Source organism: Rousettus aegyptiacus, unplaced genomic scaffold, assembly GCF_014176215.1.
Source record: "Rousettus aegyptiacus isolate mRouAeg1 unplaced genomic scaffold, mRouAeg1.p scaffold_m13_p_12, whole genome shotgun sequence".
Taxonomy (NCBI): Eukaryota; Metazoa; Chordata; class Mammalia; order Chiroptera; family Pteropodidae; genus Rousettus; species Rousettus aegyptiacus.
This window is the reverse complement of record NW_023416287.1, coordinates 92,947,262-92,973,546: the sequence shown is the minus strand read 5'-3', so window position 1 is coordinate 92,973,546 and position 26,285 is coordinate 92,947,262. Positions and strand designations below refer to the sequence as shown.

Sequence of the window (26,285 nt, the reverse complement as noted above, 5' to 3'; positions counted from 1 at the left end):
AGTATTGACTTGGAAATAAACTTCTCGGGCAAAAACATGCAAAGAGCACCCAGCGGAAATGCCGCCGGGAAAGCGGCTCTGGCTGTCGGAGCGTTTTCTCTTAAAAGCCTGTCGCTCAGGGGAGCCCGACCGACGAGTGCCTGATGCTCCTCCGCAGCGCGGAAAGGCGTGCGAAGGGCGGAACCCCGCTTCTCCTGTCTGGGGCCCGCACGGGCGCCGGCGTGAGCCCCACCTGCACGCGGCAGGCGAGGGCGCGGGGCTCCGGGCCGCCGGGCCGACCGCGCGACTCACACCCGGAAAGAAGGTCTTCACAGATCCTCGTCCTTTCAAGGAATGTTTGGCAAAGCAGCAGGTTTTATAATTAGGAAGTAAATCAGCGTAATTTTCTTTAAATGACGCTTTTAAGAGGGTGGGGCGGATACAAAGCACTGTCCTGGAGAAGCCCGCCCTGGGCGAATGCCCCAAGCGGAGAAACTGAAATTTCTCTGTAGGAACAAGGGCAGGTCCTCACGGGCCCTGGTCGCCACGTTCCCTCGGGAGCACAGGGGCCATCTGAGGAGCTGGACCACCAGGCCGCCGGCCGGTCTCCCGCGTGGAGTCTGCTGCCCACACCTGCGCCCGCGCCCATGTGCGGGACGAGGCACGTGGTGTGCCATCTCTGGAGAGACACTGGCCTGGCTCACGCCGCGCCCGCTCTGCCCGGGGGCCAGCGTCCCCGCACGCCCGAGCCCCCAGACCCGCCGCCGTGCACGGGGAGCTCGCCCTTCCAGCCACGGTGCTGCAGCCACTCCAGCCCGAAGGGGCCCAAACACAGAGCCTTTCGAGGGCACCAAAGAGCCAGGGCACTGTGTGACCCGGCCTCCAAGGGAGACGGCCGGGCGCCAACCAAGCCGTCACAGGGCCACGTCCTGAGTTTCGAGGATCCTGTGCCAACATCCTCAACTCGAAGTTGTTCATGTGCCAAACTGTCTTATAGTAAATATTTTCAAAGAAAAAAAATCACACTTCCTAACTTCATTTTTTATTTATTGTTATTCCAAAACAGATAGGCTAAGATCTTTCTAAAAATACAGTTATCTACCCTCAAAATCCTGGTTACGCAGAAGGCTAGAAATCTCTCCTCACGAGACTGTTGACCAGCTGCTGAAATGCAGAGCGCGGCCTGCCCCGCCCCCAAGGGCCGAGAGGGGCTGCGTCCTCACAGGCCACGGCTCGGCACCGCACTGGCAAAGCCACAGCTTTCACGACCAGGGGGTAAATCCAAATAACACAGTAACGTCTCCTGTTTGCCTGCTGATAAATTGAGAAAGCTCACAAAACAGATTATCGATAAGATTTTTTCTTCTTCCGTAACCAAAATAAAAGTGGGCTTTCGGGTCCCCGGCTCAGGCCTGGCCTTGCTCCAGCAGGAGCTCACCAACATGGCTCGGCGACTGCGTTCAGCACAACTAGGAATCAAACAAACCCCGTTCAGAGACTGACCTGAGATGGCATTTAATGCTGACACCAAAATAAATAAACTAGCAAGAATAAAATTCTTAAAATTCCAATAATGGCAACTTTGGGGATATTTGTTCACCAAAATTAATCAACATTTCTAAAATATTTTAATACAAAATTATAAAAGAAAGTGCATTAAAAGCAGAACCTTTAAAACTCTGGCAAAATTACAATTAATCTGAGTACACTGACAACAGCCAGGTATACATGCCAACATTCAGGAAAACCTCAGGATATAGTAAGTCCAGCATCACAAGAATGAGTCAAATAAGGCTTTTTTTCCCTTAAAAAAATATACAATACACAAAGCAGTTTGAAAAAAAGTAATATTATTTAACATTTTCTGACTTAAATATTTTCACATAACAAAAATTTTTATATCACCATCAATATTACTTATGTACATATCCAAAAGTGGACAGGAACAAGAAAATCAAAAGATGCCCTTTCAAAATATAACAGTGAAATGTCTCTTTGTTCAGGAATCGGAAATGAGTCCCTCTGAATATACAAGTCCATACGATATTTATAATAAAACTGCTCCTTACGGAACCAGGGAGGCGATGAGAGAAAATAAAGGCAATTATTTTTGAAGAAACGAAAACAGAAACGAAAACCCAGCTTTACGGTACAGTGAGAGAGACCCATTTATTAGTGAGGTGAACACACTGGTCGGCCGCGCCGCAGGGCGGCAGGGATCCTGCCGCGCTCTCTGTGATCGGGACGGGCGCCCGTATTTACAAAATATACTGATCAGCCACACAGAGGCCCATAAATCTGTGTATGTACATACGCACTTATATATAGAACATATAAATAACTTCGAGGGGGTTCGCATGGACAGACAACTTTCCATCTTTGGAATGCTGCAGGACACACGTGCCCACCAGCTCGGGGCGGGCTGGTTTGGGACGCTGAACGTGGCACCATGGATGATACTAAAGAATTCCCTGAAATAAAGCACACGCTCGTGCGCGCGAGGGGGGTCCCGGGCTCGGAGGCGCTCCCGCCCCTCAGCCGCAGACCCCGTTCTGGCCGGCCGGCCGGGCCGCGGGGCCGGGCAGCGTGGGGCTTGTGCTGTCTGCCGTGAGCCTGTGGCCCGGTCCCCGTCAGTCCCCTCGGCCCCCGCGTCTGCGCCCAGACGCACGGCCTTCCAACGAATGATCAGGTGTTTGCGATGGGGAGAGAATCGGTCCAGCCATCTCTCGAGGTTTTCCTTCTCCTAACTTACTGCAGGCTAAAGAGTCCATTTCCACTCACTCCGAGCTGCGCAGGGGGACACGTGCCAACGCCCCCGTGCGCGCCGACCTGTCTGAGCCTCGCGCTGCCGCGTGTTCGTTCCCTACGCTGCGCACCTCGCGACGGGGAGCTGGAGGAGGCCGACGTGACTCACTGCCTGTCACCTCTGCCTCCGCCAGCACGGAGGACCCGCTGCGAGGACAGGCAGAGCCAGCGGCCTGTCTACCCGGAGGCGCTGCCCGCGGGCGACGGGCCAAGGCAGGTGCACTCCCCAGGTCGCTCCTGGAAGCCTCTGACAGACAGTGATTCTTCAGATGGTTTTATAGCTAAGAACTACTGCGGTAACATTTTAACACCTGAAACTTCAACGCAGGAGCTCCAAGCGCTTCGTCCCGCACGACCTTCGACTTCGGAAACGCCCGGGAGTCACGCGTCAGAACACGTTGGCCAGCGCCTGCCACTCGCCGCCGGTCTCCTGCACCACCTCCTCCAGGTGCAGCGTGTGGCTCAGCTCCTCCCCCACCGGCTCCTGCTGCCCGACGGCCTCCTGCAGCGTCCCTGTGGCGAACACACGAGAGCAGCGTCTCAGGCGCCCCGCGGCGGGAGACCACTCGCACGGGAAAGGGTGACTGGCGCGGGGTTCGCGGTTCCGTGGGGGACTGCGCCTTCGCGTCCTCAATCCGGCCGCGGCTGTCACACCTGCCGGTGACGGGGGCCTGACACCAACACTGAGATCAACCCGCCGGCTTCCTACAGAAGGTGCGCCAGGCGGCGCGGGGGCAGAGACGCCACGACAGCCTTCGTCTCCCTCGGAAAGCCCCATGACGCCGTGGCCTGTCCCTGTGGTGCCCTAGGGACCCGGGGCCCTAACCCCCCGCCCGGAAGGCCCGGCCACTCCACTCATGGGCCACGTCATCCGACCAGCTGAGCGAGCGAGGCACGTGCCTCCGGGACGCCCCCGGTCTGGCGGGGACACGGGGCTCGGTCCTCAGGCGGCTCCCGCTCGGCCCTGCGGGCACAGCTCTGGCCGGCCTGCGGCCGCCCGCCACTGACTGGCACCCTCCTCCTGATGACCGGCTCTCCCAGTGCATGGGCAGCAGGGTGCTGACGGCTGGGGACACGGGGCGCCGCACCCCGCCCTGGGCCGTGGCCCGCGCTCACCGGCATAGCTGTGCGCGCGCTTCACGTGCAGCTTCATGTTGCTCTTCTGCGTGAAGCCCATGGCGCAGTGCTCGCAGCGGTAGGGCCGCTCGCCCGTGTGCTTCTTCACGTGCACCTGCAGCGCGCTCTTCTGGTTGAAGGCCTTCTCGCACAGCGTGCAGGGGAACGGCCGCTCCCCTGGGGGCAGACCGCACACGCGGGCAAGGTGAGGGGGCGCCCAGCGCCGGAGCCGTCTGGGGGCCCTGCCGCCCGCAGGCCCCGGGAGCACCCACCGCACCCCGACTTCTGGACCTGGCTGCGCTGGCGCTGTCCTCTGCAGTCCCCTCCCGGCCCTCGGTGCCCTGTGCCACTCATGGCTGCCGAGCCCCAAGGCCCCACCCTCCCCTACCCCGGGCCTCGAAGGCTCCCCGCACTCTGCTCGGCCCCCACCACGAGCCCAGCCAGCCAGCGCTGGCCAGCGCCAGCCAGCACCAGGCCCCCGCGCCACCTCCGAGGGCCCTGTCCCCACCCCCACCCTGGTGTCAGCCAGCTCCATGCTGTCTGTCCCTCCGCCCAGCCAGTGCCCATGACAAGCCCCAGGACTGTGGACACGAGGCCATCACGCCTGCGACCGCGTCCCCTCGCATGGAGAAAGGGCTGTGACCGACGTGATCGAGGTCACGGCTGGACGGCCTGGACGAGCAGAGGGCGCCTGTGCAGGCGAGGGCTCGGTGTGCACGGGGGCGTGGCAGGGACGAGCAGCCCTTCGCCAGTGGGGACAGGCGCCCCATCAGCGACGGCCAGCCAAAGGGACAGCAGGCCTGGGAGGGGACGACCGGCCACCGGGAACTGTGAGAAGGCCTGGGTGACGACGGGGTGAGCCTGAGAGCCTGGGGCTTCCCGAGGGCCGAGGACGTGCATCCTGAGGGCCGGACGGGTCACGGGGGGGCATGGGCCTCCACCCAGAGGTGCTCAGGAGGGGACGGGCGGCTCCTCCTCTCTCGGGGTTCCAGCCTGGCTGCTGTATGGACGCAGGGCTGGAGGAGCGGGGAGCCCGGCCAGGAGAGAGGCCGAGGGGCAGGGCCACGGCACAGAGCAGAGGGCGTGACGGTGGGGAGCGGGCGCCTGAGCGGGTGGCGGGGCCGGAGGCTGGGAGACAGGGCCTGGCCTCGTGACTTTGTTCATTTCTCTGAGACGAAAGACTTGGACAGATTTAGGTGGCAACAGGAAAAACCAGGAGGCAAGTGAGCAGACGCGAGGGGAGGTCCCGGGTGCAGCCGAGGAGTCCGAGCAGGCGGGTTGGGGCGCTGGGGCCGCCCCACAGGGCCGTGCCCAGTGCTCGCCTGCACACGGCGCCCCTCTTGCTTGCAAGGGCGGCGGTGAGGGGAGAGCTAGGACAGGCAACCTGGCCCGGGGAGATGGCCACCGCGCCGGCCCCGCCCGCGCTACCTGTGTGGATGCGGCTGTGTCGCTCCAACTGGCTCGGCTTGGCAAACGCCTTCTCACACGTGTCGCATTTGAACACCCTCGGCTTCTGCGAGCTCAGGGAAGGGCCCGCTTGATGTGTCTGCATGTGCTCCTGTCAGAGACACACAGAGAAGGGATAACTCAGGCCTGCAGAGCTGCAGGGGCCCGAGCAGCAGGGAAGGCCGGGGGCGGTCAGCGTCCAGGGCTCCACGCCCCGGCGGCAGGGGCGGTGTCTCAGAACCCCCTTGCTGTGGGTGACCTTGAAGGCTGCCTGGAGACCACCCCTCAACGAGACTTGTCTGATGATTCTTCTCAAGTCAGACCAGAGTCACGGGCCTGGGGAGGCAGCGTGCCTTTTCTACCCCACAATGACAAGGACCTGCCCCCACGGGCTTTGTGTCCACTGGCTGTGACCTGGCCACCTGGCTGAGGCCATGTGCAGCCAATGTGCTCATCCCTTGCCCTGGGAGCGCCAAAAGAGACCCAGGGTCGGGGGGCATGGCTCCTAAAGGGCACGGCCTGCGGAAATTATTTGGGATTCTCTGCAGGGAAGATGTCTCAGCTGTCGAGTTCACTCCACACTTAGTGTTTCAGGAGTGAGAGTGGGCCCTCTTGTGGAAACGTGTCGGTGCTGGGTGGGGCTCCTCCACTCGGGAGCCGTGGCAGAAGGGTGGGGTGCTGGCCGCTGGGGGCTGGACAGCAGGCGGCCAGGCCCACTGCCCGGAGGGCTCCTTAAGGCTCCGAGAAGCGGAGGCTCGGGACCCATGTGCGAAGAGGCTACGGGACGGCGACGGCCTCAGGAATGAAGACGCAGTGGTGCGGGAGCCTGGGGCCACGGGAGCCTGGAGCCACAGGAGCCTGGAGCCACGGGAGCCTGGAGCCACGGGAGCCTGGGCCACGGGAGCCGGGGGCCACGGGAGCCGGGGGCCACGGGAGCCGGGGCCACGGGAGCCTGGGGCCACGGGAGCCTGGGGCCATGGGAGCCTGGGGCCACGGGGCCTGGCCACGCGGTCCCGGCGGCCCTGCGGCCGGCCGGGACTGGGGAGCCCTCCCGGGGCGCGTGCCCGCTCCGCTCCGCGGGGGCCCGGGGGAGGCCGGGGCCGGGGCCGTACCTTGAGGTGGGTGGCGCGCTTGAAGGCCTTCCGGCACACGGCGCACACGTGGATGCGCTCCCGCCCGTGCGCCTCCTTGCTGTGCTGCAGCAGCAGCGCCGCGGACGCGAAGCTGCGGCCACACTCCGCGCACTGCTGCAGCCGGCCCTCCTTCTCGGGCTGGCCGCCCGGCGCCAGGCTCGCAGAGATGTCGGTCACCTGCAGCGGGTCAGAATGCTGTGACTTACTCGACTCGGGCCGTGTGCCACCGCTGGGCAACACACTGAGGCGGGCACGCTGGGACCCCGGGGCGTGGCGCGTCGTCTCGGGGAAGGGCAGCGTGTGGCCCCGCACGGCGCCTGTGCCCTGTGGTGCCTGAGAACGGGCCGGGCGCGGGTCAGAGGCCCGAACGCTGTCGCCGTGGGGGCCGCTGCCGTCCGAGCCTCTGCGGTCAGGACTCTCGTCTGCACCGGGCGAGGCGCCACCGCACGGATCCCGGCCCCCCGCCCCCCGCGAGGAACTGCGTGGCCGACAGGCACGTGCCTGCTGTACCTGGTAGGTGATCTCCTCGCAGGTTGCCGACGACGGCTGTGACGCGTGGCTCACCAGGATGACCTGCGGCGAGCCCACGCCTCCTTGGCCGGAGAGAGAGGGGTCCGTGAGTAAGGCTGGGAACTGCTGACCCTGCGAAGGTCGTCACGGTGTCAGAGGCTGCCTCAGTCACCACTTAGGTCTTTTACGGTGCAGTCGCTTTGGGAACCGGGTGGCAAGTCCTCGACGTTAACCCCAAGATCCCATGGGCCGAGCAAGCCTACCCCAGGTACCTGCCCCCGAGATGACAGCCTACGCCGCCTGACACCCTGTCCTCACTGCCCAGCGCAGCTGCAAAGGGGCCCCAACCCCTTCGTCCGCCGGCCGAGAGCCAAGTGCTGCTCGGGAGTGAGAAGAGCCGGAGTGTGACACACGCCGCACGGCGCGCCCGGAGGGCGTCACGCTGAGCGGAGCCGAGCGCGAGACACCGCACGCTGCGACCGGTTACGTGACCTGTCCCGAGCAGGCAGATCCAGAGAGACAGGAAGTGGGGAGACGCGAAGGGGGCACGGGCCGGGGTACATGGGAGTGGCTGCTCGCTGCCAACAGTACAAAGTTTCTTTCTGGGGTCACAGAATGTTCTAGAATCAGACGTGGCGATAGTCCCTCAACTCCACGATAACGTCAGAGACCAGTGAAGTATACGCTTTACATAAGTGTGTGAACTTCACCGTCAGTAAAGCGATCGTGCGTCTACACAAAACACGTTGCTTATTTAAAGCCACACAGTCTGCTACATGCCACGAGACCACTGAGTCTAATGACCGCTGCGGCGCACCCTCGCCTACTGGCCGTGACCTGGGGACAAAGAGAGAGAACGGTCGTGCTCGGGCGGGACGCGGGATGGGCGCAGAGGGGGTGCAGGGCCGTGACCGCATGCACGGCACCAGGGCCGAGTGCGTCTGAACCGCGTGGCAGGGCGCAGACCCGCAGAAGGGAAGCCGGGCCAGGACGCGCCCCGCACCGATGCCCACCGCCGGCGTGGGGGCGGCAGAACAAGGGGGGGCCGGGGCGGGCGCGGCCCGCCTGGTGCCCTACGGCCGGCCGGGAGGCCAATTCTCGATGTCGCAGAGGAAGACTGGGCTGAGTTCCCGCAGGGAAGACGAAGGTGGAGCGGGGGAGAGGAGGCTAGAAACGGGGCGCAGGTGGCTGTGTGAAGCCGTCGGGGCCACGTCCTGAGGGGAAGACGCCGCCCGAGGCGGGGGGGGGGGGGCGCGTGTGTACCACGGGGACGGCGTCCCGTGGGGCCTGGGGCTCTATGCCCACACGCGCCGTCAAAGCGTGACGTCTTTGGTGTCACCACGTCTACTGTTTTTGCCCAAACGTAGGACAGACTGAGGTTTCCACATATCCTGATAAAGCCTCACGGTCACGAGCCCCGGACACGAGGGAGCGAGGTGAGTCTGCGCTTTCGAATGCCAGCCACCTCTGCACGTCTCACGTGCCTGTGGCTGGCCTCGGCCACCACTCATCACACCGCCCAATTCTGGAAAATGATCTCAACCAAAATGGATAAATTTGCATTTCCTTGTTGTATTAACCAAAGACAAACACAACCGTGGGCCACGAGAAGCTGCATTGACTCATAAATGTGTCACTTCCAACGCGAGACGGCGCTGACCTCGGGCACCGCGACCCCTCGTGGGGACCGTCGCGGAGGGGCACGAGGGGCCTGCTGGCCGCACACGACACACGCGAACGCCTCTCTGTGCCAGCTGCGGACAGCCCGGCGCGCGCGCACACGCGGGCCTGCCAACCTCCGTTCCGTCTGAATTCCCGTTTCCCCCCTTTCGCGTCTAACATGCTACACTTTTTAACCTGAAAAAAACCTTCAATTTTGAAAGAAAATGCTCAGAACTCGCTTTGAGGGGGGAATCAAGCACTGGTTTCCAGATCGCCCTGGACAGCATGTGAGACCGCACCTACCTGAGAAGCGATGTTGAGTGTGACTGTGTCCAGTGCTCCCGAGAGTAAGCCCTGGGTGTCCGCCAGGGTCAGGGTGACGCTGGCCTCGCCCCCCACACCTGACGAAGACATGAGCAGGCTCTGAGCGGAGACCGCGGACGGAGACATCGGTGTGGTGGAGAGGCCCCCGGCGGCCACGCTGAGCTCTGCAAACAGGCAAAATGAGAGGCGGAAGGGAGGCGGGCTGAGTCCAACCCGGAGGCACACCCGGCGGCTGCACGGAGGCGGCGGCGCCTGCCGCGCCTGGTGTTTCCACTGCCCACGCCTCGGGGCTGCGTCGAGGACATCGCAGACCTCCAACCCCACGCTCATAGCTTCCAGGTTCTAAGCATCTTTGCACTTAAACGAACTCCGCTTCCAGAGTATCATTAGAGAAAAAACAGTGACAGGAGATGAAAACCGAGACCCCACAGCCACTGCCACTATGGCCGGTGCTGAGGGAAGCTCAGACGAGAGCTCCTGGGACACGCGGGGTAGAGCGGGGCGCTCGGCAGGAGTCCGGGGCTCGCGGCTGGGCACACCGTCTTGCCCTCAGCAGAATGACACAGGGGACGACCTCTCACAAGGGACTTTGTAGAAAAAGTCTGCTCTGCGACTTTGGTCGTACATGACACATTTCTGACGTCTTACCCTCCGCAGACTGAATTACTACCGAGCCTGAAGCCAATGAAAATTTAAAACAAAATACCCCTTAACTGAAAAACAAAGAAGTCTCTTGCTTCAAATTAATGAGGACAAGAACCAAGGTCTGAGGCAGCTTTCCCGAGGCCAGAGTTCAGCACGCGGGAACAGACGGGGGAGGGCGCGCGAGGCGGGAGGCGCGCGGGGCCCGGGGGCTGGAGCAGCGAGGGCGCCGCGGGCGAGGTCCGGGGCGGGGACTCGGCTCCCAGCCACGCGGGCCTCGGTCCGCCCTTCGGCCGGTGAGGGAGAGGACGACGTCCCTCTAAGGTCCCGAGAGGCCCGTGCCCCCCGCGCGCTTCCAGCCCGCCCTGCCGCCTCGCCTCCTCTCAGGCCCCCGGCCCTGCAGCACACAGACCTTTCGGCGTCTCGTGACGTCTCCCTGGATGGAGGGTCAGCGGCTCACCTGAGGCGTTCAACGCTGCGCTCTGCGAGAGCAGCTGACCGCTGCTTATTGCTAAGGTGGCGTCTGCAGACTGGCTGCCGAGCGCAGGTGCCGACAGCCGTATGCTTCCGTTTAGCTCGCTCCCTCCGCTGGAACTGTGCTGGATGAGGTCTTGACCTAAATGGAAATTAACACTGTGATGTCTGGAAGTAACGCGTTAACTCACGCACTAGCACGAGCGTTAAGCTGATTACACTATTCCACGTTTAAAGGTAGTTCTAAAAAAAATGAAAACGACATACACTTCCCTAACTGAAAGTATGCATTTGTTCACACTTTCCAAGCTAGGAAGTATTTTACGTGCTTCTTAGGAGTTCTGATTGACTCGGCATGCAGGCACTTAACGGAGCACGAGAAAGAGCTACGAAGCTATGGTTTTCCGCTCTTTGCCGAACGACAATCTGTGTGAAAAATCGCTGACTCAAACTGGAAGTGACATGAGGGACCGCCACTTTTGATTCCTCTCACTGGGTTTGCTCGGTCGCGTTGTTTTCACCACCCCGGAGGTTGTCACCAGAATGACAGACACGTACAGAGCACCGGCTGCACGCAGCGCTCAGCGTGCGCCAAGGACAACGAGCAAGACACACGTGCGTGCGGGCGTGAGGACGCGGGCCCGCGGCGACTCACCAGAGATGGTCAGCGTGATCTCCTGCGGGGACCCCGAGGGGGAGGCAGTGGGCCCGGCGGCTTGCGCCAACACCTGGCTCAGGCTTGAATTGTTGATGGTCACGGTGATCTCATGGGGGCCAGTGGAGGTGGACACCAGGCCTTGCGACGTCATCACCTGAGAAAGGTCTTGAGTCCCTGGTCATCGTGACAAAACCACAAAAGCTGGGCTTAAAAAACAATCATTTTCTCCTTTCTATGTTAAAAATATCTCAGTAAAACTTATTGCAAAAAGAGCAACATTCAAAATAGAACATCGGTCATCCCGAACTCCTTCATCTAAAGAGGTGAGGAGGCCTGACAGTGAACTAGGGGCCAACAGGACAGAGTTCCATGAATGCTGTAATCTCCATGCACAGACTGACTCAACATCAGTTTATCCATAGGACGTCTGTGTGGTGAGCTCTACAGAGAGCAAACGGCACCACGGTGTCCTAAACTCAAACGCACAACCACGAGCTCGAAGCCGAGCCCAAGCTGCCGGAACCGCCCAGGGGCGCGGCCCTCACCGCTGCCGCCGGCAGCCAGCACAGTGTCCTGCTCAGACAGCGGGCCGATGGTCAGGTTGGCAGACGTCGCCGTGGGCTGCAGGGACAGGCCTGTGATGGGCTGGATGACGACGCTGGCCGGGACCGCGGTGTCCGGCGTGTGCAAGGGGCTGCTCTGCGGGGCCAGGCCCGGCTCCCCGGACAGCGGCTGAGTGACCAGGCTGGTCTGCTGCAGTGTCTGCTGCAGCACGCCTGGGTCGATCTGCAAGCAACAGGGACATGGGTGAGGGCCCGGCCCCAGCGCGCGGGCCCCGGCCCCGGCGGGCAAGGCGGCGCCCCACCTGCAGGGTGATGTTGTTGATGCTGGACGCGTCGATGCCGGAAATCTGCACGTTGGGCCCGACCAGGCTGGCGGCCAGCTGCAGCTGGATGCCTTCCAGGGCGGCCAGGCTGCCCTCCGTCAGGGCCACCGTCCAGTCGCCACCTGCTGCCCGGGATGCAAGTGGGGTGAGCAGACGCCAGAAAAGCTTCTCAGACAGACACACTCACTCGCGCGGGGACCCTCAGACACACAAGTCCTGTACACATCCACCAGTCTGACATGGCTAACGGACGCCGACACCCCATGTGCCCCCCTCGTCTAACTTATCGTCACTAAACAGACCCCGTTATATACAGATTACCCCTTTCAAACGTATCGGAACACTAGGCTCGAAGAGGTCACACTAATTAGGCCGAGGTTTAGAACAACTGCCATGCCCGGGGCCGGAAGCAGCCGGAGCAGCGGCCGCAGGGGCGAGGCGGACTGTCCGGCAGGCCCGCCCCCTCCCCTCGGGACACTCGGCTCACCTGACACGGAGGCGGGGAGCACGGTCTGGCTCACCAGCCCCTGCGGGAGCAAACCCTGATCGAACTGGCCGGCCAGCACCGAGTTGTTGACGATGAACACGTTCGAGTCGCTGGGCGTCGGGCTGAGGAGGCCGGCCGGCTGCACTGCCTCGGGCGGGCTGCGGCCCGCGGGCTTCCTGGCTTTCTTGGGGTCCGGTTTGTAGTGGAACTGCATGTGGGTCTTCCTCCGCCCCGACGTCCGGAAGCGCAGCTCGCAGTGGGGACACTTGAAGGGCTTGGCCCCCGTGTGCAGGCGCATGTGGACCTTCAGGCTGCCCTTCGTGGAGAAGGCGTTGCTGCACACGTGGCAGCTGAAGAGCTTCTGACCTGCGGGCGCCGAGAGTCAGCGGCGCCCGGCACGCGCTGGCCCAGCGCCCCTGCGCCCCCGCGGGCTGCGGCGGCCAGCACCGGGAGCCCCCGCAGGGCCCGCAAAGTGGGGCCAGTGTAGTCCACAGGTGGCGTCCGGCAGCTCCCCAGCCCCTCCCGTCCACTGCGACTCCGGCCCAGGGCGCCACGCGGAGGCCTGGCGGGGGCAGGGGCAGTGGGGCGGGGGCAGGGCAGTGTGGTGACAATGTGGCTCTCGCCACTGCCCTATGATCTCACACAAGCTGCGTGCATTCAAGTCCCGTCTCCTCGCTCTCTGGGCCCAAGGCCCCACACGTCCAGCGGCCACTGCCCAGCTCCGGGGACACAATCCTCCCCCATGTGTACGGGGCACCATGGGGCCTGCGCGGTCAGACCTGGAAGCCCTCACGAGCACAGAGCTGCCCGGGACGGTCCCAGGAGCAGAGGACATCCTGGTCCTCTGTGCCCCCCGCCACCCCAGACACCAACTCAGACTTCTGCAGAGAGGGGCCAGCCGCAACGAGAGGGCCAGCCGGAGGGGCCCAGACTGCGAAGGCCCCGGAGAGCTGTCCTGCAGAGACTCCGTCTTCTGTCCCGTTTCTACCCTATTCTACCCCAGTCCTCGTGGGCCTGACAGGTGGTCACCAGGTGCCTTGCGGAGCCAGATGCTCGACCTGGGATCGCAGGGCTGCTAAGCTGGCCCCTCCCAAGGGGGACAAACGCCCAGAACCTAACAGGACAGGAGAGGCTCGCGGGGAATATTCACATATCTGCTGCCCCAGTTCTGAGCACCGACCCATCAGGAAAGGATTACAGGGCCCCCGACATGAAAAGTCACCACCCTGTGACCACAGCACTGCCTCTGACGTCTGCTGCAGGTCCCCTGCCACGTGTCTAAGTGACACAGCTCCCAGAGAGCTGCTGCCATCGGGCCACTTCCCACGTGAGGAGCCGTGGGCCCAGGGAAGCGACTCGAGTGGCATCCGAGGTCCAGGCCGGCGGAGGTACAGAGCCACCCAGGACCACAGGGCCACACTGCAGAGCCAAGCAGCGAAAGCTGCTCGGCGTGGAACAGTGACCCTTCAGTCCCTCAAATGGGATGGAGAGAAGAAAAGGGCCTTGGCAATGGGACCTCACGTGTCCCTTCAGGAGCCCCCTCCCCCCCCGAAGAGAACTACCGCGTCCTCACTGCAGTCAGATCTCCTAAGTTCACAAAACCCCAACGAACCAACCCTCTTCGGCCTAAGTGAGACTAAGGGATGACGTTCTCAGCAGCATTTGTCCTGAGTGAGAGCACAGCTCTCAGCCCCGACCGGGGGCCCAGCCCCTTCTCCGCGGCACCTGTGGACGGACCGCTCTGCCCTGCGGGCGTGGGGCCTCACCTGTGTGCGTCTTCACGTGGCAGTCGAGGGTGGACTTGACAGTGAAGCTCTTCCCGCACTCATCACACTTGTACGGCTTCTCCCCCGTGTGGATCCGGACGTGCCTAACCGGAAAGCGTGTGCGAGTAAGTGTGCTGCATTTCAACTTTGTACGCATGTGCAAACAGCTTCACGGTTTTAAAGCTATAACTGCCTACGTAAACGAAAATCACGTGTTACTATGTGCCAAATAAACTGGGCCCAACAAAACACTTAAGCCTCACTTTATACAAAAACACACCATAAATAAATCCAAATGACAACAAAAAAAAAACCTTGCAAGACCAAAGAAAGTAAGGCTGGCCTCCTTAAAAATCATAGAGCTCTTACAAATCAGCGGTTAAGACGAGAAACGCCACCATCAGGAAAGTGGGCAGCGCAGGCGCAGCTCAGAGGAGAAACGCAGAGCCACAGCAGGGGAACAGCCACGGAACGTACACGGAGTCTGACCAGACGCTGCGGGCTGGCGGTCTGGGAGCAGGAACTCAGACACCGAGGACCAGAGGGCACAGCCCGCCTGGAGGCCGACACCTGCACAGGTGCCCGCACGAGCCTGGTAATTACACCTGAAAGCCCGCGGTCACTCGGAACCTGGCGAAACACGTTTCGGTGTGCCCACGCAGAGCGCTCCGCGTCCACGTCACCACGGAGGAGATGGGACAGGGTGGGGGGCAGGCACTGTCGCAGACAGACGCCTCGGGCTCAGTGACACGTACGACTCAGATGAGCACAGAGCTGAGCGCGGCGTGCGTGTGGACGCTGCTGAAGGACGCTGGCCGTGGCCCCTTCCTGCCTCCGGCCGGAGCTCTGCTTTGCTTCCCTGCACCACGATGGCGGCCCAGGGAGCAGGGGGGAGGCTGGGCCTCCGAGGGTTGCCAGACAGAGGACGAAACAAGACGAGCCGCTGCGAGGCTGCCCCGCTCCCTGTCCTCGTCGCCTGTGATGCCGACAGCATCACGCAGCCCGAGGACCTTGCGAGGTCGTGCCGCCTCCATCCCGCCACTCCGGCTGTCCCCAGCACCTCACCTCCACACGCACCCTGGCCCGGCATGCATCTCGTCCAGGATCCCACCTGGCCTCCCGCCGCTGACCTGACCCTCCCTACCAGCTGTCCCACGCTCCCCGTGGCCACACCGCCTGCCGGCGGGCTGGACTCCTATGTCCAGGGCAGCTGCTCCCGCCGCACGGCTCACTGACCCCCCAGTCCTATGCTCCACACTGCACTCCCCTGACCTGGGGTTGCGCTGCGACCTCTTAAGTCTCCTTCTCCTGACCGGCCAAGGGATGCTGCCCGGCCCAGCTCTGCGGGCTCTGCGCCCAGCTCCCACCTCGCCATCACGGCCCCCCCCGCACGTCCCTTGCCCCCGGGGAGATGTGTGCAGGGCAGCAGTCACCCCCTACGCTCGCCAGATGGGCACGTCCATCCCGGCCGCGAGCCGCGAGCCCGCCTGCCCGGCGCCCGCCTCGTGCACAGCACGGGAACCGAGAGCAGCAGGGACAGCCGCTCCGCCAGGGCCACCGTGGAAGCCTTACCTCCCCCGTGCAGGAAGTGGCCCCGCAACCGTCCCCGTTAGTTCTACCCCTGAAAGCAAAGCTCGCCTGTCCCCTCCTGTGGGCGGCGCCCTTCGACGCTCTGAGACGAGGTGACACTTCGGCTCCCCGAGTCGGTGTGCTCCAGGCCCTTCCTCCCCCCGCCACACGCCCTGGATTCTACTTTGTCACCTGCAAGACTCCACCGCACGTCAGGCACTGGCGCTGGGCCGTCTGCCTCGTGCCACCTGCTGCCACCCAACTGGTCCCGTGCGTGTGCCCTCGCTTCCCGCACAGACCCGCGGCCCGGGGGGGCAGGGGACCCACCGCCGCTCTGCGGCTTGCGAAGCCTGGCGCCTGTCTTCCTCGACGAGCCACCCTGCCCAGGTACTTTGCTCACACCACGCAGGTGAGGACGGGCGAGCTGGCCACGGCCTAGCGGCCAAGCGCGCTCAGCTGATGAGCCCAGCGCGCGCGCACGCGGCCCGCAGACCGGACGCAGCCCGATCGGCGGGCCAAATGGGCGGAAAGGAAGCCCTGAAACTGGCGTCAGCTTGAAGCTGCAACTCCAGGACCCCACCGCCACCCGGCCCAGCCCGGCCTCCCCGATGGCACGACCAGCAGCAGGGGGCCTGGCGGCCGGCCTACCTGACCAGGTCGCTGGGCTTCTTGAAGCTCTTGGGGCAGTAGGAGCAGCAGTTAGCGTACTTGGGCTCGGCCTCCAGCTCCGCCTGCCGGTCCTTCAGCTCGCTGACGCGGTCCTTCTCCGCGGCCGACTGCACCAGCACCTGCTCGGACACGGTGGCGCTGTCCCGCGGCTGCGTCCGCGCCAGCCGCGCCGTCTCCTCCTCGCTAAACGTGATGACCTCGGCGCGGGCCCGTCGAGAGGCGTCTCGCTCGGGGTTCTCCTCCTCCCCCTCCAGACACACGTCTAAGGGAAATGTGGGCAGGGGGTCGGGTCCTAATAAAAAACCAGGTTCGACAAAACAGGGAAGTTAAAACAGACAGGTGTGCGCGGTAAGGAGGGGCTTGCGGAGCTGTGTCTGAGACGGTCAGGGTGTTTTCCTGCCGCTGCTCTTTCTACGAGAAGCTGGGCGGCCCCCGGCAGGGACGTGGCCCGGGGAAGGCTGGTGAGCCTCGGCGTGGCTGCCGACGGCAGACTCCGGAGCCACTACGCACGGCTCTCAGGCCGGCAGGGAGGTCTGAGGCGTCGGCATCCACACCAGCCACCAGTGTTCATCAACACAGGACCCTGTTTACGGACACGGGCAAAAACTAAAGTACTGAACAAGCATGTCAGCAGCCCAGAAGAACGGACCAAGCAAACAGCCTCCCTCTAAAAAGACGTCAAGGAAAAACATTTTTCACACATCTGTGTTCGCGTGTTCGGTCAGTGAAGTGTGCGGATGTGCCCACACTGAACGCCGGAGAGAGTGGCCGCGGAGCACAACGGAAAGCCAGCGCGGCCGGACGGAGCGGCCGTGCGGCACAGATGGGTAACACGGAACACTGAGCAGCGGAACGGACGGTGGCTAAAACCGGATCAGCAAATTAATAAAGTAACTGGGTGACTTCTCTGTGACAAGGGAAAAGACAGCAGGGGCGGGCAGGTGGGAGCCGGCTGCCGGGACGGTGGCCGGGCACGTGCAAGCCCAGGGAACAGAGCGAACTAAAATCCCACGTCACATCAGTAAGATGTGGAAAGACTTAGGGACGGCAGACGCCAGATGGCCCTGCACACTGACAAATACGGAATAACTGTACTAACAATTTGAAAGCGACCGAGAACACAATCCATTCCGCAAGTCAGTAAGGAAAATGGGCCGTGAAACGAAGCGCAGTGACCAGAAGATATAAAACGAGAGAGCAGTGTGAAGTCGAACAGGCCACCACTGTCACGGCGAATGAGAAGGAATTAAACTTCTACCACGAGACTCCAGGTCTGGGTAAAGTCACAGTTTTACAAGTGGCTATTCTTGCATGGACAAGAAAGAGCGCGTGTGGACTTTTTCTCAACGCTCAAAGCAGGAGCCCACGGGACGCGCGGGTGTGTGGAGCACCGGGGAGGAGCCGCAGCAGAGGCCCCCACACCCGCCTGGCAGCTCTGCTCACGGCGACAGACACCTCGTTAGCTGACGGGAGGGGACACATGCTCTAGGCTTCGTCACTTTCACTGGCTGGCTACACCCTCCAAACTGCAGGTTCCAGAAATCACGTGTGATGGTCTGTACTTTTTTAAATTTGTTGTTAAGAAAAAGAACCGTTATTTTCTTTTTCTAAAATAACACCACATCATGTGACAATAAAAAAATGGAAATAAACGAGAGATTTGGCTTTGAGGAGCGGACACACTGCAGTACACAGACGACAGGTTACAGAGCTACGCACGTGAACCTATAATTTTATTAACCAGTGTCGTCCCAATAAACCTAGTAAAATTAGGATTTTTAAGGGAAATCTAGATCCTGTCAGACTGAAAACTTGGCGCCATCTGTCTGACAGGTGGGACACGTCTGGGTTCGGAATCGCCCGCCGAGGCGAGGAGAGGAGCAGGTGCCCGGCCGTGGAGGAGCTGGCTTTGTGACCTTGAGGTGCGCCAGGCACGTTTTAAACCCGCATTCCCCGCCGTGCAGGGGGCGGCCACGCTGCATCACCGCAGCACAGCGCGTGGGGACAGGCGGGGCGAGTGACGGCTGCGCGCGGACTGAGCCCTCGGCACCGTGAGCGCTGCGAGCTGGGCCCAGGCCCGCGCAGCCCGGCTGCAGACACGGAGTGAGACGCGGGAGCTGCCGCAGCCCCGAGCGGCCCGCGACGCCCCGCATGGGCTCACACGACGAGCACACCCTCTGCCCCGCGCCGCGCCGCGTGGAACGCGCTCACAGACGGCGGGAAGGAGGAGCGGCACGCCGGGCGAGGCTCCCGGGCCGGCCGCACGCGCCACGGCTGGGCACACCGGCCCGCCGGCACGCGGCGACAGCACGCCGCAGCGCTTCACGCCAACTAAACGAGGCGACGTGCGAGGGAGCACCGTCAGGCACAGCGCCCCGGGGAGAACGGGAAGGGCCCACGCCCCTCGGGAGGGACCCACGCAGGAGAGAGAACGGGAGGCGTGCACTGCGCCCGGGCCTGGCGACCAGAAGCTCGCCTGCGGCAAACAGCGGGAGGGACAGCTCGCGGCCCGCAGCGCCGCGTGGACGGCCGAGACCCCCGCCGGCGTGCGGGGGCGGCCGCGCCGCCAGGGGTGGGGGGAAACGGCTTCCACCGCAGCGGGGAAGGCTGACTGAAGGGCATTCCTGTACTAACTGACGCTAGCTCCCGTCCGGGCACCAAGCCTCGGACGGACAGACGGGCAGTGATACCTCCGCCTCCCTCCGCCTCTCCCGGCGACGCTGCGACCGCGGGGGCCGCCTGGTGCCGCTTCATGTGCTTCTTGCAATGCACCGTGGTCCGGAAGCCCTGCTCACAGAACGGGCACTTGTAGGGCTTCACGCTCGTGTGCGTCGCCATGTGCCTGGTGAGGCTGCCGTTGGTCGTGAACGCAGCGCTGCAGACGCTGCAGCTGAAGGCCTTCACTCCTACGGCGAGAGGCAAGGCGACAACACTGTTACCTTAACATCCTGAGAGGTCAGAGCAGACACAGACGTTCGACAAGCCACAGAATCAACACCTGCTCACTGGCCGCGGTCCTGTGTCTTTACAAACCGGACACTGAGAGCAGGAAGACAGGCACGGCGTGCCTCTCCGCACGCACGTGTGGCCTGACAGGCTCCAGCAGACCCCCAAACGCACACCCAGCCCCTCCGCCCGTCTCATGCTGAACCTGGCAACACGTCTGTGGAGTCTACACTACAAGTGTGTTCTCAAATCCACCTCATCACCTTCTGCTAGCAAGTACCAGGTCAGTTCCTGAGGAACAACCCGCAATGCTTCTAAACCAGCGGTCCCCAGGGCCCGGGGCTCCTGTGAGCATCTAACGCCTGACGCTCTGAGGCGGAGCTGAGGCAGTGATGCTGGTGCTACGGGCGGCTGCAGGTAAGACGCCCACCCACTGCTCGCCTCCTGCTGTGCAGCCCGGTTCCTGACAGGCCATGGACCAGGACCGGTCTGCAGCCTGCGGGCTGGGCACCCCTGCTGTAAACAGCTTTGTTTCCAAGTCAAGTCTGATACAAAAGCCCTTCTGCCCGCTGGCCCGATGACGCAGCAGCCAGCTGAGAAGGGTCCTTTCCTCCGACCTCCACCTTTTCTTCACACGGTGGCCACCTTGACTTTCTGATCGAGAAGCCGATCAAACTGCTGATCCCTGTGGAAGTCGCGCAGGGCTCTCTGCCACGGCCGACGCTGCCTCTAGGGCAGGGCCCTTGAAGCACCACAAGACCTGCTCTAGCCTGTGAGACCCGTCCCCGGACGCCAGCTTACGGACGAGTCCGTACAGCCCTTCCTCCTCTCATTTGCATGCTTTTCAGCAGTACGCCTTTATTTTCAAATAAAGCCTGATATGAAATATATGTCGTTATCAGATATTAATATATATGTTTATATTAAACACATATATATGTATTTGTTAAATGTATTTAACAAATAAAAGTGACATTTAAAATTAACTCCAAATTACATATCTGATAAATATATTAAAAAACTCTTACAAATAAATAATATCCAATTTTAAAATGGCATAGAGTTAGAATAGACTCTATGAGCCCATGAAAATATGGTCAGCATCATTACTCATTAGAGAAACGCCGATCAAATCCACAACTAGACATCACTTGACACTCATGAGGACGGTCCTGATAGACGATGGTAACTATTGACAAGAATCTGAAATCGGAACCTTCATGCACTGCTAGACAAGTAAATGTGATGCAGCCACTTTGGAAAATAGTTTAGTAAACTGAAAAGTTCAAACAGTGTTATCGCAGGACCAAGCAAGCCCACCCTAACGGAGAAACGAAGGCACGCATCCACACGCAACCAGGTGCGCGTGTTCGTAGCCGGGTTATCCTAAGAGCCCACAAACAGAAGGGACGCAAGTGTCCAACGGCTGAATGGCTGAGTGAGTGTGGCCTGCGCACGCAGCGGGCACACCAGGCTGTAAACTCGGACGGCGTGCGGGCCCGCGCTACAGCGTGGAGGAACCCTGAGCAGCCAGCGAGCGACAAAGGCCACAGGTGTGAGTCCAGAACGGGGGCTCGCCCGCAGAGACAGCGCGGGTCAGTGGCTGCGTGGGGCTGGGGCCCCAGGGGACATGGGGGACGGGCGCTGACAGGCTCCGAGCTCCTCTGGGATGGTGGCCGCAGGACCCCAGTGCGAGCGAACGAGGAATGACCTGTGTGTGTCTTCTCGTGCGACTTGAGGACGCCGGAGGAGACGAAGCCACGCCCGCAGAGCCTGCACTTGTAGGGCTTCTCCCCGGTGTGCGACCGCACGTGCTGCTTCAGGTGGCTGGACTTCTTAAAGCCCTTATTGCAATAGTCACACCTGTCAATACAGCAGGAAGGGCACAGACCACGTGAATGCACAGCACGGCTGCAGCAGGGACATCTGAGGATGGAAGAAAAGCAGCCTTCACCCACAACCCTTCGGCACTCAGGCGGGGCTGTTCCCGGCACCGGAACAGCCAAGCGCTCTACGAGTCAAACAGTTAGAACGTTAGCAACGACAACCAGTTACATCACACCTGCTCGGAGTACTTGCAGTGTTAAAGAACTTTCATTATTTCGAAATTAGTAAATCTTATAGTCATTTCTCAGCAGGCATAATATCTGATAAATTAGAAACTCTCTTTAAACTCAAGAACCACGATTTTTAGGTGCTACCTTCTCTGCTAAGTCGGTAAGGCACCGTGAAACCTTCCTTTAGGGTCAGAATCCCCCTGCGTCCAGACTCTTGGAAATGCCAACCCATATTCTCTTTTGGTTTATAAAATATTTTACAAAACAGATTTTACTGGAGCTATTTTAAATTTATGAAGAAGTGGTATTATTTTCCCTCAATTGTTACGAAACATATTAAAATTACTTTAACAATGAAAATAATTACAAATTTCAAAATTCCTATTCACATATTAAAACTTGTTTAAAAATTAAGAAAGTTTATTCCATCACATTTCCCCATTTTTCCACTTCCGCGTCTGACCTGCGGTAAGGAGTGGGTGAGGCCCGAGCTAGAATCTCGGTCCAAGCCTGCGCGGCCCGGAGTGGGCGCTCCGCGGCGTCCGAAACGTGGACGCACTTTGGGGTCTCACTCCAACACGCAGGTGGCCTTGGGGGGATTGCTACTCGTTCAGAGAAGCAAGCAAAAGCCCCGCCAGCAGGCTGTCGAGAGACAGCTCTGCCAACGAAATTGGGCTTGATTCTGGTCCACACGTCAGTGGAGAAAATAACCTATTTGCAGAACTGAGTTCCACTACAACGTTTGATATTTGCTGAGAAGGGTTCTCTAGTTAGGAGAACAAACTTTTCAAAATCGTCACAGGCGTCAGCGAAAACCGGCCGGCACCAGCAGTGTGGGGCTGACACGCCGGGAGGAGCTGCCCCGTCAGCGACGGCCTGAAGGCCGAGCACCCCTCGCCTCTGGCCCCTGCCCACGAGGACCACGCTCCGTCCACGTGGCCAAGGGACCCGTCTGCCCCTGGAATGAGGCTTCCTTGCTCCCCAGGGACCACCCTGCCTGCTCTGCTGACCATGAAGTTGCTCTCCCAGAGTCCCATGGTAGCCCGACCATGCACTCATGCGGGACCAAGGCAGGCGGACGACCTTCGCGCCAGGAGGCGTGGTCTCCTTGGGGGACCGAGATCCTGGGGCGGGGCGCTGCTGAATCGAGTTTGCCCGGGGCCCTTTTACCATACTCATGGGACAAAACATAACTGTGCTCTAATGAGCCCTATTTTTTTGTTAAATGACTCTGGAAAAAATTACTACAGTTTAACTAAGTATTTTAAAAAATAAAATTTTAAAAATATTATAAACCCAAGACTACCTCTATAAAGATAATATTCTTTAACTTTTTTACTACATATTTATATTTAATTGTGTAAAAATACACGCATTTATTCAGTGTAAACGTCTGTGTCTAGCACAACCTGTGGCAGAAGCCTTATCTGTTCTTCTCACCAGGGGCCTCCAGACCCTCCAGAGCAGTGTGGTCCACGGAAGGTGCTCGTGGACCCTGCTGGGTGGATGGGGTGGGGGGCGGGGAAGGGGAGCAAAGGGGGGATGGAGGAAGGGAGGGAGGGGGGTGGAGGGACGGAAGGGTGGAGGGCGGCGGAAGGGATACACGGGTGGATGGTGAATGAGTGGATGAATGCATTTAAAAACCGTCGTGACCATCACGTGGTAGCCTGGCACCTGGGCTGTCTTATATCCAGCACAGAAGAGCCTTGGACAAAAGGGCACGACGTAAACGTAAGTCATTTCTGAGAACGTAACCGTGGCTCCCTGCGGCGACAGGAGCGACAGCAGCGCTGCACCCCGATCCCAGCCCTGTCACTGCGGAAGGGTCAGCGAGTTCACCTCTTCTGTCTCGGGGACGCTAATGGAACCGAGTTCCTGTTTCCTGAGTGAGTTGCGCGGGGCCGTCCCTGATGGGGAAGCCGCCCCAGGCTGGCAGCGGCCATGAGCCAGTGCCCGTCCAGCGGCCTGAGCCGGTGTCTACCTGTAAGAGCGCCTGCTCTGGTCCTGGCTGTCCTCCAGGAACTGAGGACGTTGCGTCTGCAGGTCCAGTTCCTCTTGGGATGACTCTTGAATCAGAGGAGCTGTCTGAAATATAACAGAAGCATACAGCTGACCACCTGAGTGCCGTGAATAAATACGAACAACTAACCGGGAACGCTTACGAACATGGACTCAAGAGGGAGAGCCCAGGTAGCTCACTGCAGTCGCTTGCGGCCGACTGACATTCACAGTGATTTTATTGAACAAGCGCTTATTTTACTTCCCGTTAGCGTACTTTAACACAAGGCCTAGCCGGCATGACGTGGATCTTTCCATACCCTTTACACATCTCACGAAGAGAGCGCTCTTCCCCCTGTTCTGCTCCTACTGGGGGTGAATCGGTCCTACTTCCTGAAAACACAGAGTCTCCCTGCTTGCCACGGAGGCATGCGAGGGGACGCATGTTCTCATGCTGGGGCAGCAGCGTGCCCAGGAGGGCGTCCCACAGCCCCAGGCCCGCTGGGGGCAACGCCAACAACAGTGCCTGTTAAAGCGTGAGATCTGATAGGACGATCATTGTCATAACTTCTAAAACTTTCCAAAAATCAAAAAAACAAACCTTAAATGTCTTTGAGTTGGCGAAGAAATAACTTCGTTATGCATTTATTTACTTATAATGTCAGCATTCATCATCTTTTCTTGCTGATACTTTTAATAAGATTCCACTCATAAAACGTTTGGCTTTGTGACTAAAGCAAAATGACATCCTTCAGATGTTTTTATACAACACTCTACTGACCGACCTGACGTTTAAACCGAGAAGGTACAGCATGTCATGGCAACGACGTCTTTAAGCAAAATTAAAATGTTTTCAGGGGAAATGAAAACCCTGTGCACCGAACACTGAAGTTTCCACAGGTGACACGGTAACCGTAAAGTTATGAGGAGTCGGCACGGTCCCTCACGTGGGCACGTCCTGAGCAACGACAGCCAGGCACGGGCGTCTACGGGCTGGTGCCCCCTGTGAACACCCACCACGTCCGCCGGCTCAGAGCCGGCGACCGGCAGCAGGCTCTGTTGGTGGAAGCTGGTGGCCAGGGCTTGCGACTCCAGGCTGCTGGAGTCCTGCAGCTGCTGGACGGGCGGAAACTGAGTCTGCTGGTTGTACGTGTCCGTCACCGAAAAACCTGAACCGAATTGGAGAACATAAGCGTGATCAAATATATTAAAGTTACACACACACACACACACACACACACGAGTTGTAAATAAAGAACTTTAAAGGGAGCTCCACTTTCCAACTTAGAATCGGGGTCCGTCTGCACCGGCAGGCTCTGCACGAGTCTGCTCATGGCAGGAGGCGCGCTCGGCACACATCCTCACAGTGTGGCCTGTGGCCAGCACGCACGCTGGCCCCGAGTCCCTGTCTCCACTCGGCCAGAAAGCACACACAGCACGGTTGTTAAAGTCGCTTTCCAGGATATGTGAGCACAGCACGGAAGAGCACACAAGCACACACACGCACAAGCACACGGGTGTGCGTGTGCATGCACACACGACACATGCGAAACGTCACTTGGTTGGGACCCGTAACCCAGGGGACTGGCCGGCAGCACCTCAGGTGCAGCCGGGACTACCCACCCGGGAGCCGGCACTGACCCTGCGACAAGCTGGCCGGGCCGAAGGGCTGCTGCGCGGGCGCCTGCTCGTCAAACTGGCCCATGTGCTCCTGCAGCGTGTGCTGCGGGGCCGCAAACCTGTCTGGAGACAAGAGCGCAGAGAGGGGAACCCTGAGTCTGGAGGCTTCTTCTCACCGCCCGTCGGCCCAGCAGGACACCTCGGGGAGTGTGACAGTCGGTTTCCTCGTCTTAAAAGGGCAGCAGGAAGGCGATCTTTACACCCGCAAACCCAGTTAAGGTGTTATCTCCATACTTCCAGAATAACGCCCTTTACCCTAAAACTCAGACGACGCTCTTCTATGAAACGACGTTCTGAACACAGAGACACCCAACCCGCTGAGCCTTTTGGAGGTGGTGCTTCAGACGACAGGCCACTGTCGTGTGAATGCCTGCCCACGGACTAACGACACAGTGACCGGCCAGCGATCGGCACGCAGCCCATAGACGAGAGACACTGTGCCAGACGCAAATCAACTAGGTCGCCCAGTTCCCTGCCTGCAGATGAGCTGACTTTTTTTAGCAGACGCTGCTGCCGAAGGAAGCGAGGCCTTGGGGCGGGAGCCTGGGCTCGGTGCGCGCTGGGAGCCGTTTACAGGCCTGCAGCAGCCTGCGCGCCGGGCTCCGGGCGCGCTGTGACGGACGCCAGTGGTCACGCAAAGAACGAAAGACGTTCTCAACACACTAAGGGATGACAGCAGGGTCCAGAAACCGTGTACGCGCTGCCTGTACGTATACCAGCACACACCAGAGTCTCCCTCTCGCACAGGAACCAGCCACTCTGTGACTGACAGAGACGGAGGCACAGTGCCAGCCGGGGCGAGTGTGAAGGGGCCTTGTGCAAGCTGCAACTCCCGAAATACGCACCTTCGTCTGCTTCCAGAGGCGGGTCTGCCAGCTGCGGCCCTAGCCCCGTGTCCTCGGGGCCCACGACGTGCTGCGGCTCCAGCTCCAGTATGGCTTCGGGGTTTGTGGCGACGGCCTCCGCGGTCTGCGGCAGCCCGTGGCCCTCGATGTCCACCTGCACCTGGGCCGACACCTGCACGCCCTGCTGGTCCACGGCGCCATCATCTGCGGGGGCCGCCGGCCGGTGCTGCTGCAGCTGCTGAGCAAGCTCATACCTGCGAAACCACCGACGCCGCACGAAGTAAGACGCCGTCCCCGTCGCCTGCACGGAATGCCACTGTGCACGACGTAACTTAATTAAATCATAACACTATCGCTATTGAATAATAATAACTTAAGTGACGGGCTTAAGTTTTTTTCATTTTGAAGTCACGACGGAAACCTAGTTGAAAACTAAACAGTTAACGACTCTGAAGGAAACCTGAGCCGTCTCTGTGCTTTCACAGGTCAGAGGGACACACAGGCAGACAGGAAGAGGAAGCACGACACACGTCACGGTTAAGTTAAAACACACAAATGCGCGCAGTACGTTCTCACAGAGATCTTTCAAAAAAAAAAATGAACCATGAATTCAGTGATCGAGCAAAGGACTTA

The 26,285-nt window shown here is 60.3% G+C and overlaps 1 protein-coding gene across 9 annotated transcripts in view; it reads right to left on the bottom strand.

Annotated features, from left to right (window-relative positions):
- Nucleotides 1–1,009: 1,009 nt before the first annotated feature.
- ZNF236 (zinc finger protein 236) overlaps nt 1,010–26,285 on the bottom strand; it is a 66,586-nt gene continuing 41,310 nt past the window's right edge. For 4 of the 9 annotated variants that reach the window (XM_036230158.1, XM_036230152.1, XM_036230155.1 and 1 more), the window contains 19 exons: nt 25,653–25,906; nt 24,751–24,870; nt 24,145–24,296; nt 23,111–23,214; nt 20,784–20,998; nt 18,817–19,032; nt 16,106–16,418; nt 13,889–13,992; nt 12,123–12,488; nt 11,615–11,760; nt 11,295–11,535; nt 10,747–10,923; nt 10,078–10,233; nt 8,955–9,139; nt 6,990–7,121; nt 6,459–6,656; nt 5,329–5,458; nt 3,901–4,077; nt 1,010–3,297 (listed from right to left, as the gene is read on the bottom strand). In XM_036230158.1, coding sequence (XP_036086051.1) covers nt 3,173–3,297; nt 3,901–4,077; nt 5,329–5,458; nt 6,459–6,656; nt 6,990–7,121; nt 8,955–9,139; nt 10,078–10,233; nt 10,747–10,923; nt 11,295–11,535; nt 11,615–11,760; nt 12,123–12,488; nt 13,889–13,992; nt 16,106–16,418; nt 18,817–19,032; nt 20,784–20,998; nt 23,111–23,214; nt 24,145–24,296; nt 24,751–24,870; nt 25,653–25,906 — 3,511 coding nt within the window. In that variant the 3' untranslated portion in view covers nt 1,010–3,172. The remainder of the gene's footprint in view (nt 3,298–3,900; nt 4,078–5,328; nt 5,459–6,458; nt 6,657–6,989; nt 7,122–8,954; nt 9,140–10,077; nt 10,234–10,746; nt 10,924–11,294; nt 11,536–11,614; nt 11,761–12,122; nt 12,489–13,888; nt 13,993–16,105; nt 16,419–18,816; nt 19,033–20,783; nt 20,999–23,110; nt 23,215–24,144; nt 24,297–24,750; nt 24,871–25,652; nt 25,907–26,285) is intronic. The other 5 variants (XM_036230157.1, XM_036230153.1, XM_036230154.1 and 2 more) reach the window with 5 other exon arrangements.